The sequence below is a fragment of the Ciconia boyciana genome, chromosome 2 (assembly GCF_034638445.1).
Source record: "Ciconia boyciana chromosome 2, ASM3463844v1, whole genome shotgun sequence".
NCBI lineage: Eukaryota > Metazoa > Chordata > Aves > Ciconiiformes > Ciconiidae > Ciconia > Ciconia boyciana.
In genome coordinates this window covers 12,764,256-12,779,566 of record NC_132935.1, presented here as the reverse complement: position 1 = coordinate 12,779,566, position 15,311 = coordinate 12,764,256, and the positions used below count along the sequence as shown (strand labels likewise).

The window sequence follows — 15,311 nt, the reverse complement described above, 5'->3', positions numbered from 1 at the left end:
CCTGCGCGCGGCGACGTCCTCAACCTTCCCGTCAGCCCCCGCGCGCGAAGGTGAGGGGTAGGGCAGCCCGAAATGGCGGCCTACCTGACGCACCAGCAGAAGGTGCTGCGGCTGTATAAGAAGTCTCTGCGGCACTTGGAGTCCTGGTGTATCTACCGGTGAGAGGCGAAGGAAGGTGGGCCTGGGCAGGGGGAGGAGGCCTGTTGTTCCTAGGAGTGGCGCCTGTCAGCTCCGCACTTAGCTGGGGGGGGAGCTGGCCTTCCTCCCCGAGACGGGGCGTTGGGCTTGACTGGGGCTTTGTCCTCTTTCCTTCCCTTCTCCCAGTCGTGGCTGAAGGGTTGAGGAAAAAGGTTCTGGGTCACTTGTCTGTGCCTGACACAGAAAAGGGAGATTTGGGAACAGGGGCTCCTCAGAGCCCCTGGCCAAACCCTGTCTTTGCTCAGAAGTGAGTGGTGAAGTTGCCAAGCTTTGTTTCTGTATGTGATTAGTTTTTTCCTCCAACGTACGTCACTGTGCTTAATCTCTGTCTGTAGAGACAAGTATCGCTACTTTGCCTGCCTCCTGAGAGAACGATTTGATAAGAACAAGGATGTGAAGGATATGGTGAAAGCTACAGAGCTGCTGAAGGCAGGCGAGGAGGAGTTCTGGGCAAACCAGCATCCTCAGCCGTACATCTTCCCTGACTCCCCTGGGGGCACTTCCTATGAGAGATATGAGTGCTACAAGGTAAGGTGGCCTGTAAGATTGTGTATTACTGTGCTTACCTTACTGTTCTTTTAGTGAATGTTAAGTGAGTGCTTTAAGGGGACTTTCATAGGGCTGCAGCTTGACTCAGCAGTATCATTTCTCTAATAGTTTACTGTTGCTGAACATCTTGCTGCTTGCCCAGGAGAAGCTGTCCTTCTTGTCTGATCCTTGAAAATGGAATTTGCTGGTCCATCTGAAGATAGCTAGCTTCTTTTTGCTGGGGTAATCATCTGCTCTTTTGCCAGATGGAAGCTGCTCTGCGATGGGTCAGGCAGGCACAGTGAAAGGGTTGGAGCTGAGCTGTGAAAGTAAACAAGGTGGAGGAATCTGTGCTGCCCGTTGTGGTGCCATCTGGTCACAGCCTTGGTTTCTCTCTGGTCTTGTCAGATGTTGGCTTGGCTGTTGGGGGACTTCACTTCACTCAGTCCCATCGCTCTTCCAGCATTTTAAGTAATGGTTTAAACTATCATTTCCCTTCATATGCTGTAGCGCCAGATACATATTTGTGCTTCACTGTGTGATAGGTGGTATGCCTAAAAATAGAAGCGGTATTCTTAGAATTTAAGGCACTCACAGAGGCTTTTTTCCCCCCTAGATTGTTTTATTTAGGGGTAAAGAAACAGGTTTCATAGAAAAACACAGGGTTTTTGCTTTCTTGGCATTTGCTCCTAATGCATTACGAGAAGTTAATACTAACCAAGAGAGTGCATGTACCCACTTTCTCCTGAATTTGAAGAAAGTGCGTATACAAGACTAGATCTGATCAGATCTTTACACACAAGAAGCCATGTAAAAGGAAGAATCTGATGTAGATTTATCAGAGGCAGAAAAAAGAACATATGAGTGAAAAGGGAAGAGAAGGACTTAAGCTTACACCAAGGTCGCAGGCCTTAGCAGTAATAGAGATAATAGTGAGAGAGAATCCGGACAGAAAAAAGGCCAATTGAGCAATAAATGGTCAAGATTAGTCTTCATATAGAAATATAAACTGGTTTATGTTCTCTTTTCTTTGCCCTGTTTGATGTGCTAAAACTATCCTTTAACAAAATGGCTGTCACAAGGATTTGACTTGTTGATATATCAGTGACTGTCCATTGTGGATGCTGCTACAAAACGTAATTTTTAGATCTCGGTTTTAATTGTTGTTTGGTGTGTGTGGAATTTTTTTGTATTATTATTAGCAGCTCTGCTATTTCTGTTCAGTCAAAGGTTTACTCAGTGATGTGAATTACAGCAGGAGACTGGAAGCGTAAATGTCACTGGATGAATGATGGTATTGGAGCAACTTCTTAATTTTCTTTTTATAAGAATTGGGGTTTTTTGTGGGTTTTGGGTTTTTTAATCAATGTTCTGGTCTTTAAAATGTTAACATTCAGTGATAGGCTGCTGCAGAATTTTGAATTTTGGTTTTTTTCTTGACTGGACATCTTAGAAGTCAGACCATTATCAAGATCTTAAAGGCCACTAGTTTTTTAATTAGTTGTAGACAAGTGGAAATGAGCTGTAAGGTTCTGTCTCTGTCAAAGAAAACGAATTAATAGTTGGAGAAAAGGATCTAACCTGCTGCCTTTGGGAGAAGGAAAAGAAGAAATGAGATCTTCTCTTCCACCAGATGAAATTATTTTGAGAACTTTGGAGTAAACTGAGATGACCTGGACTTGTCTCCGGGATGCTGTGATTGAAGCAAGTCACTATGATGTCTTCCTGTGACTTAGGATAATGTGTAAAACAAAGATTAAAAGTACTGACCTCTACTATATAGTGCCTTGAGACAAACAACAGTCAGGTAGCTCTTAAATGGTGTTTTTATGTAGTACTTTATTTCCTGGGTCATTTATCCATTTTAATACTGGCTTCAGTGATTGCATTTAGTTCTTTTGTGTGTGTGTGTACTATATATGATTTAATATGTAAAAATAATATATAAGAAGCTTTTTTTTAATTTAACAGATTCCTGAATGGTGCTTGGATTACTGGCATCCTTCTGAGAAGGCGATGTATCCTGATTACTTTGCCAAACGAGAGCAATGGAAGAAGCTGCAGCAGGAAAGCTGGGATAAAGAGGTCAGTGCTTGCTCAATGCAAAGTAAAGCCTCTTTAGCACACAAGTATTTTGTGTGACATTTAGATGTGTTCTTGGAAAATATCTGAATGCCTGCTGCAGTCTCATTTAGACTCTGCTTTATTAGAACTCTTGTCAACATGAAACACTGACTTGACTTAAAATGCCTACACAGAGATCTCAGAGTGACAGCTTCTTCAAGGCTGTGAAGGGAATTTGAAATTAAAGCTGAACCTGCAACCATGTTTCAGTTAGTGCAGGGCTATTGTAGCAGCTTTGCTAAAGGAGACTCCAAAGTGGGATGAGAAGGGATTAATGACCAGAGAATTCTGCTGCTGCTGCTGTGAAGCTCCGGCACTTTCTGGTTGTACCTTTGAAAGTGACTTACCACAGTGTGCATCGTTTCGGAATCAAGAATAATTTCTGACCAACCTAAACTAAGATTCAGTTGGAAAAAGTTGATGTTCTTGGAATAGTTCTTTAATTCAGTTGTAGAGAAATAGTTGGATTGTATGTAGTACAGCACTCTTATCAGAATTTAACATAGTGTCAGCCAGCACTTGTGCTGCTTCAAGAAACATGTATTGAAAACATCTAAAGGGCTGTTGGTGGCATGCAGAAATAGAGGTCTCCTACTGACTGGAATGGAAGTTGTTTAGGACTTGTAATTACCTCTCAGCTTTCAGAGCAGCAAGAGAATGCAGTCTGTTTAATGTTGCAATGGTAGACATGAATTATGTGGAAATAATGACCTGTTAAGTAAATTTGTCATGTAAATCACTTTTTACTCCTAAAAATGTGTTCTTAATTAGGTAATGAGCCTGCAATGATTACTGAGTTTAAGTGAATACTGAGAAGCATGGAACCTGCCCGTCAACTGAAGGGGTTACTGCTGGTTCTTCTCTTCTGAAACAGGGGCTGGTTTCGCTTACTGCCTGGACCCTGAATACCACAGTATGGAAATGTGCTTATATGTACTAAAGCAATTTTATGTCCTGTCTTCTAGATAAAGCAGCTAGAAGAAGAAACTCCAGCTGATGGCCCAAGAACTGAAGCTTTGCCTCCAGCTCGTAAGGAAGGGCATCTGCCACCACTGTGGTGGCAGTATGTAACAAGACCTCGTGAAATGCCCATGTAAAAGCATTATTTTGCATGAGAATTAAAGCGGTCTGTCTTCTGTAGGCAGTAGACATGTCAGTGACCACATACTACTTAAGTAATACAAAATAAAGCCAAATAAAGTAAAATAGAAGGCATTTTTCTGACATACTTCTTCTATAGCATGCGCACACTTCCAGTTTGTGCAGTGTAGAATAGATGACTGTTAACAAACAAACACCTATGCTATATACCTAAAATGTCACAGAACTCTGACCAGCCTGTGAAGAAGCCTTAATGGGATACTACCTCCAGAGCAAGTTTTATAAAGGTGAACGTATATTGCAGCTTTCACAGTAAGAGTTAGAAAACTCAACTATGAGACTGAAAAAATTGGCCACATAAAACTCGTGTTGCCAGAGAAAAAATGTGAGCTTAAAAGGGTGGGAGACACAGATTTACTGGGAGACTGGATGGATTGCTAAGCAACTAAACTGAGAGTAACAGTGTGTGGCCAGAGCCTGTCTCCCATTGTGGAGAAGGGGGGAAGGAGGGGGGCCTGGAGGGAGTGGATGAAAATTAATGATTTGTATCAGCCTGATAACTTGGAGTCTGGTACTAAATACAGGCAGGGTGGTACATGCTTGTGCTACTGCTGGAGTTTCAAAATACTGGCAGCAACAGACAGGGGCTTTGGTTGCTCCTGGAATTGAGGCTATTTCTAACCTTGCTTAGGGATAAAGGCTTCTTGCCCTCCCTCCCTCCCTCCCCACCCCATTAGGCTTTTGGCTGCATTTTTCACTTAGGTATCAAGTCTCACAAGACATAAACCTTACATCGTTGTGCTTGCTTGCTGCCATGGATAATGTTGCTGTAGAGCACCAGAAGAAAGTTCACCCCTGTATAAACTGAATCCTAGAAAACTACAGAGCTCTATCAGCTAAAACAAGTAGCCTGCTGAGGAGTATGGCTTTTGTACGCTCATTTATGGGTCACACAGTTCCAGCAGGCAGTGCGGTACAATGAACTAGGTACAAAAGCTGTTCGCTTCCAGCCGCGTTCCCAAAGCATTGATGTAAGACACAGGAAATTTTGGTAATGCTTCCACTAACCTCCCAGTAAGTAAGAGAATAGATGGGATATAGCCACCTAGTAAAAGCTCATAGGGAAACCTTACTGCCTCTCCTGCTGTTCTCCCATTTTTAGGGCTAGAAGAGAGGAGATTTAGGTTACCTAATCTGACTTTCATTCTACAGGAGCTATTTGATTGTACGATATTTAACCCTAAGGCTTAATTTTTCCATGAACTCCAACTTAAGGCTTGAAGATTAGAAGAGATGGCAAAGGCACTAACTTCAGCTGCTTTAAGGACTAAACATATTTAGCTTGGGTATAAGAAAAGGCTTTGGCTGTTTTTTAGAAATTTTACGTGGCCCTCTTCAGTAAGCCTACATGCTAAAACATGCCTGAATTTTGGAAAAAAAGACTTCACATATTCCACTGTTGAAAGTTCGAGCTTTACCAAGAAGCTGGATCTGTTCTCTCCCTCCGTTAATCCAAAGGCAGTAGCAGAATTGAGGCGTGCCGTTCTCCAGCATGGCTGTTCAGCACGCCCCTCACCTCCAGCCTGTTCACCTGCTCGGCACAGAGCTGTGTCTTCTCTCCACTCAGGTATCGGTGCTTTTCTCTCTCGTTTTTCAATACTGAAGGTACTTGTTCATAGTAAGATTCCAACCCGTGCCCCCTTTTCTAACTTGTTACAGGTTTCTAATACAGGCTCCGCTCTACCACCATTGCGCTTCCCTAAATGACAAACGCCGGTTTGCTTTAGCAGCTACTTGCATTAGCCGGAATATGAAAGGCCAAAAAACGTGGGCAAAATTCATAGGGAAATAACACCATCACAGGGCAGACCCAGCCGACCCGCTTCGCTGTCTCCCCCAGCCCGGCACAAATGGCCCTTGGCTCGAAGCTGGAGCCGTCACTGGGTGAGCGCTGGTGGTATGGGCAGGCTGGTGCCAGAGCGCTCCGCACCATCGTGGGGTAGAGCCAGTCAGAGCAGTCGGCAGGTGTACGCCAAGCGGGTCTGAACTTCTATTCGGACAAATGCAAGCTTACAAAAACCGTCCCCTCTTACTGCACTTCACTGTCCCCTAGAAGCCTATTCCTGTGCTTTGCTTGTCTGGTAACTATATTCAGAAATTACACAAACACCAAAATACTCCTTTTTTAATTATGTGCGATTTTGCACCCTCCCTCCCACTCAGCCAACCAACCACTCTTTTGGGTTTTTTTTGGCTAGAAAACTGAGCAAAAACTCCCTCCTGACTTTTACAAACACCTGAGCGGGTCTGACTGATGTTCCCTAACATGATGGATACCCCACATCCCAGCATTAAAAACAACAAAAAACCCCCACCCCACAACAAAAGAAACATTTTGCGCATGCAGCTGCAAGTGAATTGGATTCACTGTAGAAGCAGCAGGGATAAACTTCAAAAAGAGAGCGCCTGGCCAAGCAGTACGTGAAATACAGCCACAGAGAGACGGGGGGGAATGAAACTATCATCCTTTTGGAGACAGGACGTTATTTCCAGCCACGCCACCTTGATTTTTCCTTTAACATCTTCATGACAAATGGAAACCTCTGGACAAAAATGAGTATTGCAGTGGCAAGGAAATAAATTAGGCCACTGCGTGGTAGCTGCAAGCAGGAGCAATGTCCTCCCTCTCTACCTTTGTTCCTGAGAAAGCTGAACAAAATAGAGTCTTCAATCACTCCGGGGCGTGTGGGAGACGGTGCTGGCGTTGTGCTTGATGAACTCTGGCTGTAAGCATGGGCAGCGTTGACAGCAGCAACTTCCCTCCTCTGGCAAAAGGAACTGCGGTCCAGCACGGAAGCTGATGCACAAACACGTTGAGTTATCTGAGCTTCCTGGCCAGGTAACAACAGTGAGGGACAGAGAAATGTCATCAGTTACTATTTAATGGGAATTTCCATCATTAGCACTGCACCTTTGCTCTGTTACTACCTTTCCAATGCACATCAGTAAAACATAGCTATATGCAATTTTATTTACTTATTTTTTAACTCTCTCTTGCTTCTGTTACATGCGGATGGAACCTGCGTGATCTTCAGAAGTCTGATGAAGGACACCATTGATATCCAAAGCTCTGGAAGCAGAAAGGCTTTAAGAACCGAAATACAGAAGTTTTCCAGCAGTTCTTTATTTATAATGTAGGCTTAAGCAATCATTACAATGTAGAAGGGAGACACACTTACAGCAATTATTTATACCAGCTTAGAACAAAAAACTCCACAGGGAGAGGTCAACTCTCAGTACAAACTAGCAACTAAACCACAATAATTTACCATTAGAAACATTTTATTTTTTAGCTGTGACACTGCTTTTACAATATGCAAAAACACAAACAATAGAACTATCCAAAGTGTTTTGTCACATTCTTTCTACATTGAATTTGGCAACATTTTATATTAAATTTTACTGATTATACTAACGTTTAAGAACTAAACAAGTGAAAAGCTGTACTCAGGTACAGTTACATCCATTTATTTCAAAGGTTTAAATAACACTTTTAACTATTGAGATTATCTCCTAGCAGTTTTTGTTTATGCAAAAACCATCTCAAAGCCTCATTTGCACAATGCATCAGCTACTGTATCAAGATTGGTGGGCTACACCACAGGCACTACTGTTTATTATAGTCGGTAATAAGGAGCTTGTTTTTCAAAGAAAGGAAGGTTTAATATTCTCTAAGAATCATGCCTTTTTTTTTTTTTTGCTTTTAAGCCATAACAAAAAAAAAAGGTTAGCAACCACAGCAGTGTAAAATGTTATATAGAACACAGTGACTACACAGTTACTAGAAGTTTCACATCCAATGCAGTTATGTATTAAAGCATAAGAGGTTATGTAGGCAAGTCTAGAGCCAACAGAAATCTGCAGAGTGTGGGGTGGAAACTAGCCCCTTATATGTATTATTTGGTACATTTTTAAACAATCCCGGATGCGCAAGTCTGGCGTCCATCCACGCGTGGGTCTGCTGTGGGTGGGCAGATGGCATCCTTCCGGACCATCTGATCGAAACACGTGTCGTGCCCTGGGGTCTGCATATTTCTATCAGCTTTAGGAGATGGGTATTGCAGCAATAACTTACTTTTACTTTAAGGAAAAAGTCCAACTCTTAATAATTCTATCAATAGCGTTCCAAAAAACATGACTTAAAGTACAAAAAAAGAGAATATAGTGGTCAGATTCCCGGTATTATCAAAAAACCAGTATCTTTCCCCACCCCCCCACCCCTTTCTTTTCGGTATTTAAGAAAAGCCAATCAACTGCCATTTAAAAGAAGTTAAGAAAAACAAGCCCCTGTATCGGAAAGAAACATTCGCAGTTTATTAGATCACAAGCTGGTTACACCTGTCAAATTGTTAAGGGTTTTCTCAAAATATTTGGGCTTTCCAAGGTGCCCAGCCTGCTGGGCACAGTCAGAAAAAGGCATTTTGATAATATCTAAGAACTCCCTGCTTGCATTTTAAAAATGTTTTCACATTTGTAACTGCCTTAAGCCTGTCGTCCTTGTTTGTATTCAGTGAAAGGATGAGCGGAACAAAAAGTGAAGGTCAAAGAACCAAGCCTACACAGTTAAGGCTGCATGCATGTGACTGAGAGTTGTTGCTGTGCAGTCAAAAAAGAAATGTGGAAAAACCCCAGTCTTTAAAACACCCTACAGAAACAAAACACTGCAATCCAATATGGCTTATTCTGATGCATTTACCATGAAGCTACTAGTAATTAATCCTACTAGGCTACTTTTGTGCAACAGCATCTGGTATTTTGATGGCATCTCCCTCCCCCCACTACCCCCCAAATACTCTACCAACTGCAGGTTTCTTCCTTGCATTATATATTGCTTTTATTGTCAATTTTTATTCCTGCTTTTCAAACTTTTTTTAATACTTAAACAAGGATCTGTTCCTTACAGCTTGACTTAAACTTTAAAGTAAGTCCCATTGTTTTGTTTTTTTCACCTCACTATTACAAGGCGCTCTACAAAAGCTTGCAAAAAAGCCAAATTTTCATTAAATTCCTTTGCTGAAGTTAACTACTCGACATTTTTTTCTCCTATGATTTAAAACTTTACAAAGAGAGTTATAAAAAAGGTAAATGGGATTTGGCACCTTCAGAAAAAATTAAAAGTGTAACTTAGATCAAAAAAATGCAGAAACAAAATCATCGATATTTACAAATTAAAACACCAGTGAAGATTATGTCTTACTACGCTCTTTCACCTTGTTTTCTCTTTTAGAGTACTTTCAGACTGTCTGTTACCGAGTATCTTAAAAAATTCATTGATTACAGATTGGAATGGATAGAGACAAATTAGTTTCCTCACAGTTCCTTCTCGGCGGCTAGTACTCTGGCAGCTTTTCCACTCCTAGGAAATACGAGGTGCTGAGCGATCATTCGTGGTCGTCTTCTTCAGTTTGACACCACGCCGAATGGCGTTCAGCATATCTTCACCTTGCGGGATATCCCCAGGACTCAGCTCTCCGGGATCGAGCTCTGACTGGCCCACGGGTGCGAGGGTGCTGACACCATCCCGGTCGCTTTCTTCCCCCTCGCTCTCAGGAACTGCTTGCCTCTGCTCGTCGGCAGCACTGAGTTTCTGGCTTGACGGCGGAGGGTTGACAGATGCTTGTCCGCTCCATGAGGATGAGGGCATGCTGGTGACACCTTGCCCACCATCTCCTGCTGCTGGAGACTCGGGACTTTGCTCAGGACATTCTTCTGTCCCAGCGAGGGTGCCGGGCAGCCCGCCTGGGATATCGGGGACAGTTGGTGTTTTGACAGGAATCACTGGTGTCTTGATCGGAATCGGACCTCCCCCTATGGTACCGCGTCTGACCGAAGGCTTGGTGGAAGGGGTCCGTCTGATGGTGGCGACGCCGGGGGTGACTATGACCGGTCCAAGCGTGGTTGGCAGACCTGCAGTGGAAGCAGGACGCTTGGTTTGAAACATTCTGCGATAGGACTGGCTAATGTCGCTGTTTCTTGGGATGGTGGAAGATTTGTCAAACTCTTGTTGTTCCGCCTCCTGGTCACCACTCACAGAGAAATAATCATAATCTGAAACTGATGCCAAAAGACAGAGTTAGGAATAAGCTGGAGAAGACAACTGAGTCACGTCAGTAAGTCTAAAGTATGTATAACCAAAAAAGTATATATAACCAAAAAAGCCTGGACGTCAATAGCAATTAAGAGAGGTGTCACCTTTAGGAGGAAGGAAGCCTGAGACATTGTGACCAAGATTCTCAGACTGCATGGCTGAAGGCAGGCACTACAGCAGGCCGACCCTAAAGCTGCAGGGTGCCTACATCTCTTGTGAAAAAGAATGAGAACTGCACACACTCAGTACCTTCTCTGAAAAGAACTAATTAAGTAAAGAAGACTCAATGTTTGTCGCCAACATTAAGATACCAAAACCAGCATCCTACAAGCCATATGCTACCACTTGTAGATACAAATACTTAAAACAGTCAGTGACTAAAAAGTGTACTTTAGAGTAGGCAATGTGGGGCTCAGGGGACTGTGTACCAGTGATTTCAGCAGCAAATTTGCTTATTTTGCAAACAAAGTAAATCCCAGCTGTCAGCTCTGAAAACAGCCTCAGCTTTAATAATTGCATCGGGTTCCTTCCTTTCCATGTAACTGCTGAGCCAAGCTACGCCCTCCGCAAGCCCTACTGCCTCCTGTGATTGCACAGCACAACCGACCTCAGCTGAGCGAACAAGGCGGTTGCTGAACTGCAAACACCAACTCGGTCCCTCTCAGCTTGCTGCTGGTTCTGAAACAAGGTACAAAACCCAACACCTTATTGCAGCTTCCCAGGTATGCCCAAGTTAAGGTCTCCAATGGATTTTTTTCCAATTACAATGTTTCTGCTTAAGTAGGAAATAAAAGGTTACAAAGGGAAACCAAGAACAGATTCAGAGTACTGACGGAACAAGAAAGCAAAGCTCATGAGTGTGTATTTGCTAAGACAATAGCTCAGAAAGGACATTACTACCACAAGAAGTGTATGATGCAATATCATTGTCACTCCACTTAACCCATGAAATATAATACCAGCATCTTCTTTAAAATAGTAGCACCCTTAAGCTAAAATTCATTCTAGTAATGCACAAGAAAATACGATCATTCAGTACACTATGCAGCAATCCAGGTTTCTATTTAGTTAATAAATCCAGGCTGCATTCCAAGCTGGAATAAACTTCACAATGTTCACCCCTTTATCCCCAGCTGACTACAAAGCCAGTGCATGATAGCTGCTGGAATATAGCTCCTTGGCACCGCAGGGTGAGTGTATGACGGCCAGGCTGGGAACGCTCTGAAAAATAACATCTCTTGGATGGGTACCTTGAGATGGGATCGTGTCCTCTGAACAGCACGGAGTTGTTGTCTGGGTGCTGTAGCCACTGGAGCACTGCAAGGAATCCCGACTGCTCCTCTGGGTGTCCAGCTGCAGCCCTCTCGTCAGAGCGAGCGCCAGCTCCTCGCAGGCCTCCATCTCCTCACCCTGCTGGTTACACACAGAAAGAAGACTCATTACGTCTAAAAGGGTCAATCAGTCTTCACTGACTTTTAGCTCTCTCTCCTCCCAAGCAGAGCTTGTCACCGTCGCAACCCAACAGGATTGTGTCCAACCATTTAGTAGGGCTTCAAAGAAACAGATGCTTCTTTGGATGCCGTTGCTCTACAAATGCCAATACCCAATGGCATATTCTCTCATGCTCACGTCACTTCCACTGACCACCCCAACACCACACCAGTCCTGCTTGTCGGATAAACACGTGCCAACATGAAGCACGGCAAAGAAGTACTGGCAGGAGCTAGCACATCCACTTCTTTTGCACCAAATAGCGTATTCAAAATTAGAGCTTCACCCTTGTGGCAGCCGACACCGTCATGCTCCGAGGTCTCTGGGCCTCCTCAGGGGGCATAGGTGGTCCGCTCTGAGCTCCTCCATTGAGATCTGGTTCACGTTTTTCTTTGCGACGTTGTAACGTGTTCACCATTGGTTGATCGTATGGGCCTGGTTTGGCCCAGTCCTAAGGAAATGTGCTTGTTAGTGAGAGCTTTCATCAGTAATTGTGCTTTAATTACAAGTAAAACTATGCAAAAGGGCAATTTTAATGCAACAGATTATGTATCAAACTGGATATGCCTTTCTGAATAAGGCCAGAAATAAATTAATTTTGAGGATATTAAAAATCTTCACTTATAAAACCTATCTCCTTTATTAAAGGGAATCTAAATTTCTTATTCTACCTAAGTGTTCTTATATGAAAATATTTAACATTTTAATACTATAGTTTTCTCTAAATGAAATTCTATTGTGTTAAAGCCTATATTTTCAGAAATTCAAATGCAAAAATCACTGGCACACAGCAGAAAACATACACATATGTCCAATCAGCGATGTAACTGTTCTAGATATACACAAGTTCTAGTACTACGTGCTGTTACGCATGTCTTCAATTCTGAAAAATTAGGCTTGAACAGATTTTTGATACACATTAGAGGAGCAAGTTACTCTGAGTAATCTCTCAGTTTACTTACTAGCTGAAATCTAGTTTATAATAATGATCTGTACTGAAGAAAGACTAACTTCACTCTGAATTACTGGTGCCAAATTTGAAACAGAAATTCCTCAGGCCACGAGGGCTATATTCACTCGGGGCTCTATTAAGCAAACTCCTGAGGGTGTCCAGAAACCACACGTCGCACACAGAAGGCAGGACTGATCAGTGACCTGTGCTGGGACGCAGAACCACTGCTAAGCAGCAGCTCCCCAAATGCGAGCTGCTGCAGGGGAAAGCCCAATCCTAAGAGAGTTTTCCCTCACCAAGACAAGGGGTGCTTTAAAAATAGAAGAAACAACTTGTGCGTGAGAACGGGCCACAGACCCCACCACTGGCAGCAGCTGGCTGCTGGGCAGCCTCCACACAGCCTTCTGATAAATAATTAATGACGGGCTAAGACCACGCTATAGATTTTTACTGACATGTGTCTCAGTCCAAGGTATGAGAAGTGCAAGGCAGCTGTGCAAGTGCAAGAAGCCCCTTGTACAGACAGGTATTTTGTTTTTATTAACACATATGAAACTCTGCTTTGCCTTAACAGCTGTGTCTTTGCTCTAAGTGTTTTGCTGTGAAATATATATTGGCAAAGTGCTTCTAGCATAGACACAACTAATGACCCTGAAGACCCAGGACCACTGTGGCCACCCTGCGTGTATGTCTCAACAGTCTCCAGCTGCTGGAGAGAGAGATTAGGGGGATCTGTAACAAGGTATCTCAATTTAGATGTATAAGAAGGTCCCATGGTGCATATGCAGTATCATATAACCATCCACAGGCATCTAAGACCCATGCAGCTACTATCAACTGCACACAGCCTTGTGAAGATCCAGGGCAACAGACAAAGAGACCTTCTCCCCTTGCTCCGAGGCAGAGCCTCCCAGGAGAATCACCTGGCAGGGATGAGAGTCAAGGCTCTGGCAGAGCAGAGACGTTTTGATGCCAAGGAAGATCCCTGCAGATCCGGCTGGAGCAACTGAAAGAAGTTACTGCACTCCGACTTTTTCGGTGGTCTCACCCAAGAGAGCAAAACAAGCTGGGTGAGCACTTTCAGTCTGTGGCAGTAAAGCTAGGATAGCTTCAGTCATCACTCAGGTTCACCTGGTGACGAGCGCCTTCTTAAACCACTCCAGCTAGATCTACAAGAGCATGCCTGCCTACGGCCAAGGTGGGGGCGAAGCACAGCCGCCGCAGTGAGAACATGACGTTGTGCAATGTATGGTTTCACTAAGCCAACTGGATGCCAAGCCTGCACTTCCCTGCTCAAGTGAGCACTTTGACGGTGCTAAACAAGCTCTTTTCTCGCTGAATAGAGCCCAGAGTGCTTTCACCAATGTTCCAGAGTTAAACTATTCCTTCCTACCTAGGTGTTGTCAGCTTTAATATGTTTTAGGCAGTGCCAGAATAGACAAGGTCATTCAGAAATATCCACTACCGGATTTTAGCTCTCTGATTATCAGCATGCAGTGCCCATTCAGAGTGATATTAAACAGAGCAAATCAACGAGTAATTCCATGGATCGAAAGGTAGCAACAACTGCCGTGTGCACACTGTTGGTATGAGGGGGTGAGGACTGCCACAACAAAAGGAACACAAACCTTCCAGCTAGGGATCTTAGATGATGGCAACATGCCTGGCCCAATGGTGTAATAATGAACGTAGTCTGCAAGGAGGGCTGAGGGAGCCCGAGTCCACGTGCGGGAGACAGGCGGGAAATGAGGGAAAGGACCTGCACCAACTGAAGCTACGGATGGGTCACTTGATAAACTACAGTGATAAAACCCATTAGACAACTGGAAACGAAACAAATAAACAAACAAAACAGAGAAATTAATATAAACAGAATGAATATGAAAATATACTGTGACTCTGATGCTCTAGGGAGAAAACTTCTGTATCTTAAAACAAAAGAAAGAAAAATCTTAGCTTTGCTGCAAATAAACAACAGAAAATTGATACAATGCTTGGTTCAGAAGTGAGATTGCTTGAAAATTGTTATTTGGTATAACAATTTTCAAACATCAATCTAGCAGTCATTGTCTCCAGGCTGAGCAGCTTTGCCTTCTGTCCATGAAAGCGGCACACTGTGAAAAAGCCTTTGCAATTTAGATACCCTGCAGACTGCGGACATAGAAACAAAACATTTCCAATACTGGAGGCATTTGTATTGGTGGCGTTTATTCTATGTAGCTGGACAGAGAGGAAAAGCATACAGCCTTCGAAAATGACGTGTTCTGGCTGTGTGATGATATGGAAGAAAAAAAAAAAGAAAAAACCGACAGCAAGGATTTACCAGATGAGAATGGAGACCGCTATCACTTCCTCCCCCGATTCAGTGTATTCCCCATAATTTATTCCAACCGTATGTGTTTTCCTTTTTGTTTTGGTCAAAAACAAACCCCAATTGCTCAGTGTAATGTGTGCTACCTAATGGGAGAGAGGGAAGAAGCCACAAATGGTACAATCTGGGCAAGATGCTCTTTTGTTAGGCAACCAGCTGGGTTTGGGCAGCATTCCACAATCTCTTTGAGTAGAAAAGGTGGGCAATGAGCTTTTCTTAGAAAATTACCTCTGTAAAAGGCCCAATTTGTAGCTTCCCCCTAGCAGTTAGTTTAAAGGCGAGTGTCGCTGTGGTTTATTCAAACAGATTCATTTCTAAGGGAGTGTGCAACAGTTCCTATTCTCATCTTCACAGAGAGGAATCCTGGCTGCGTCCCATGCACGGGGTTTTTTTGTCCA

At 43.4% G+C, this 15,311-nt stretch overlaps 2 protein-coding genes and 1 long non-coding RNA gene across 10 annotated transcripts in view; 2 read left to right on the top strand and 1 right to left on the bottom strand.

The window, feature by feature from the left end:
• Nucleotides 1–8: 8 nt before the first annotated feature.
• On the top strand, nt 9–4,072 carry NDUFB9 (NADH:ubiquinone oxidoreductase subunit B9). The gene is made up of 4 exons (XM_072851924.1): nt 9–158; nt 534–726; nt 2,698–2,811; nt 3,816–4,072. Exons 1-4 carry the CDS (start codon nt 73–75, stop codon nt 3,945–3,947), a joined length of 525 nt encoding a protein of 174 aa, XP_072708025.1. The 5' UTR covers nt 9–72; the 3' UTR covers nt 3,948–4,072.
• Nucleotides 4,073–4,513: 441 nt separating this feature from the next.
• On the top strand, nt 4,514–7,323 carry LOC140647374 (uncharacterized). The gene is made up of 3 exons (XR_012040746.1): nt 4,514–5,578; nt 5,671–6,850; nt 7,047–7,323. It is a non-coding gene; the product is annotated as an uncharacterized lncRNA (long non-coding RNA).
• Nucleotides 7,316–15,311, bottom strand: part of MTSS1 (MTSS I-BAR domain containing 1) — a 128,810-nt gene continuing 120,814 nt past the window's right edge. For 5 of the 8 annotated variants that reach the window (XM_072851906.1, XM_072851910.1, XM_072851907.1 and 2 more), the window contains 4 exons: nt 14,171–14,365; nt 11,877–12,041; nt 11,350–11,512; nt 7,316–10,065 (listed from right to left, as the gene is read on the bottom strand). In XM_072851906.1, coding sequence (XP_072708007.1) covers nt 9,368–10,065; nt 11,350–11,512; nt 11,877–12,041; nt 14,171–14,365 — 1,221 coding nt within the window. In that variant the 3' untranslated portion in view covers nt 7,316–9,367. The remainder of the gene's footprint in view (nt 10,066–11,349; nt 11,513–11,876; nt 12,042–14,170; nt 14,366–15,311) is intronic. The other 3 variants (XM_072851909.1, XM_072851911.1, XM_072851914.1) reach the window with 2 other exon arrangements.

Bases quoted from the DNA above. Each gene is read 5' to 3' on its own strand.
- NDUFB9 (XM_072851924.1), top strand. From the start codon at position 73: ATGGCGGCCTACCTGACGCACCAGCAGAAGGTGCTGCGGCTGTATAAG. The intron at 159-533 runs GTGAGAGGCGAA...CTCTGTCTGTAG, and splicing joins GAGTCCTGGTGTATCTACCG to AGACAAGTATCGCTACTTTG. The intron at 2,812-3,815 runs GTCAGTGCTTGC...CCTGTCTTCTAG, and splicing joins AGGAAAGCTGGGATAAAGAG to ATAAAGCAGCTAGAAGAAGA.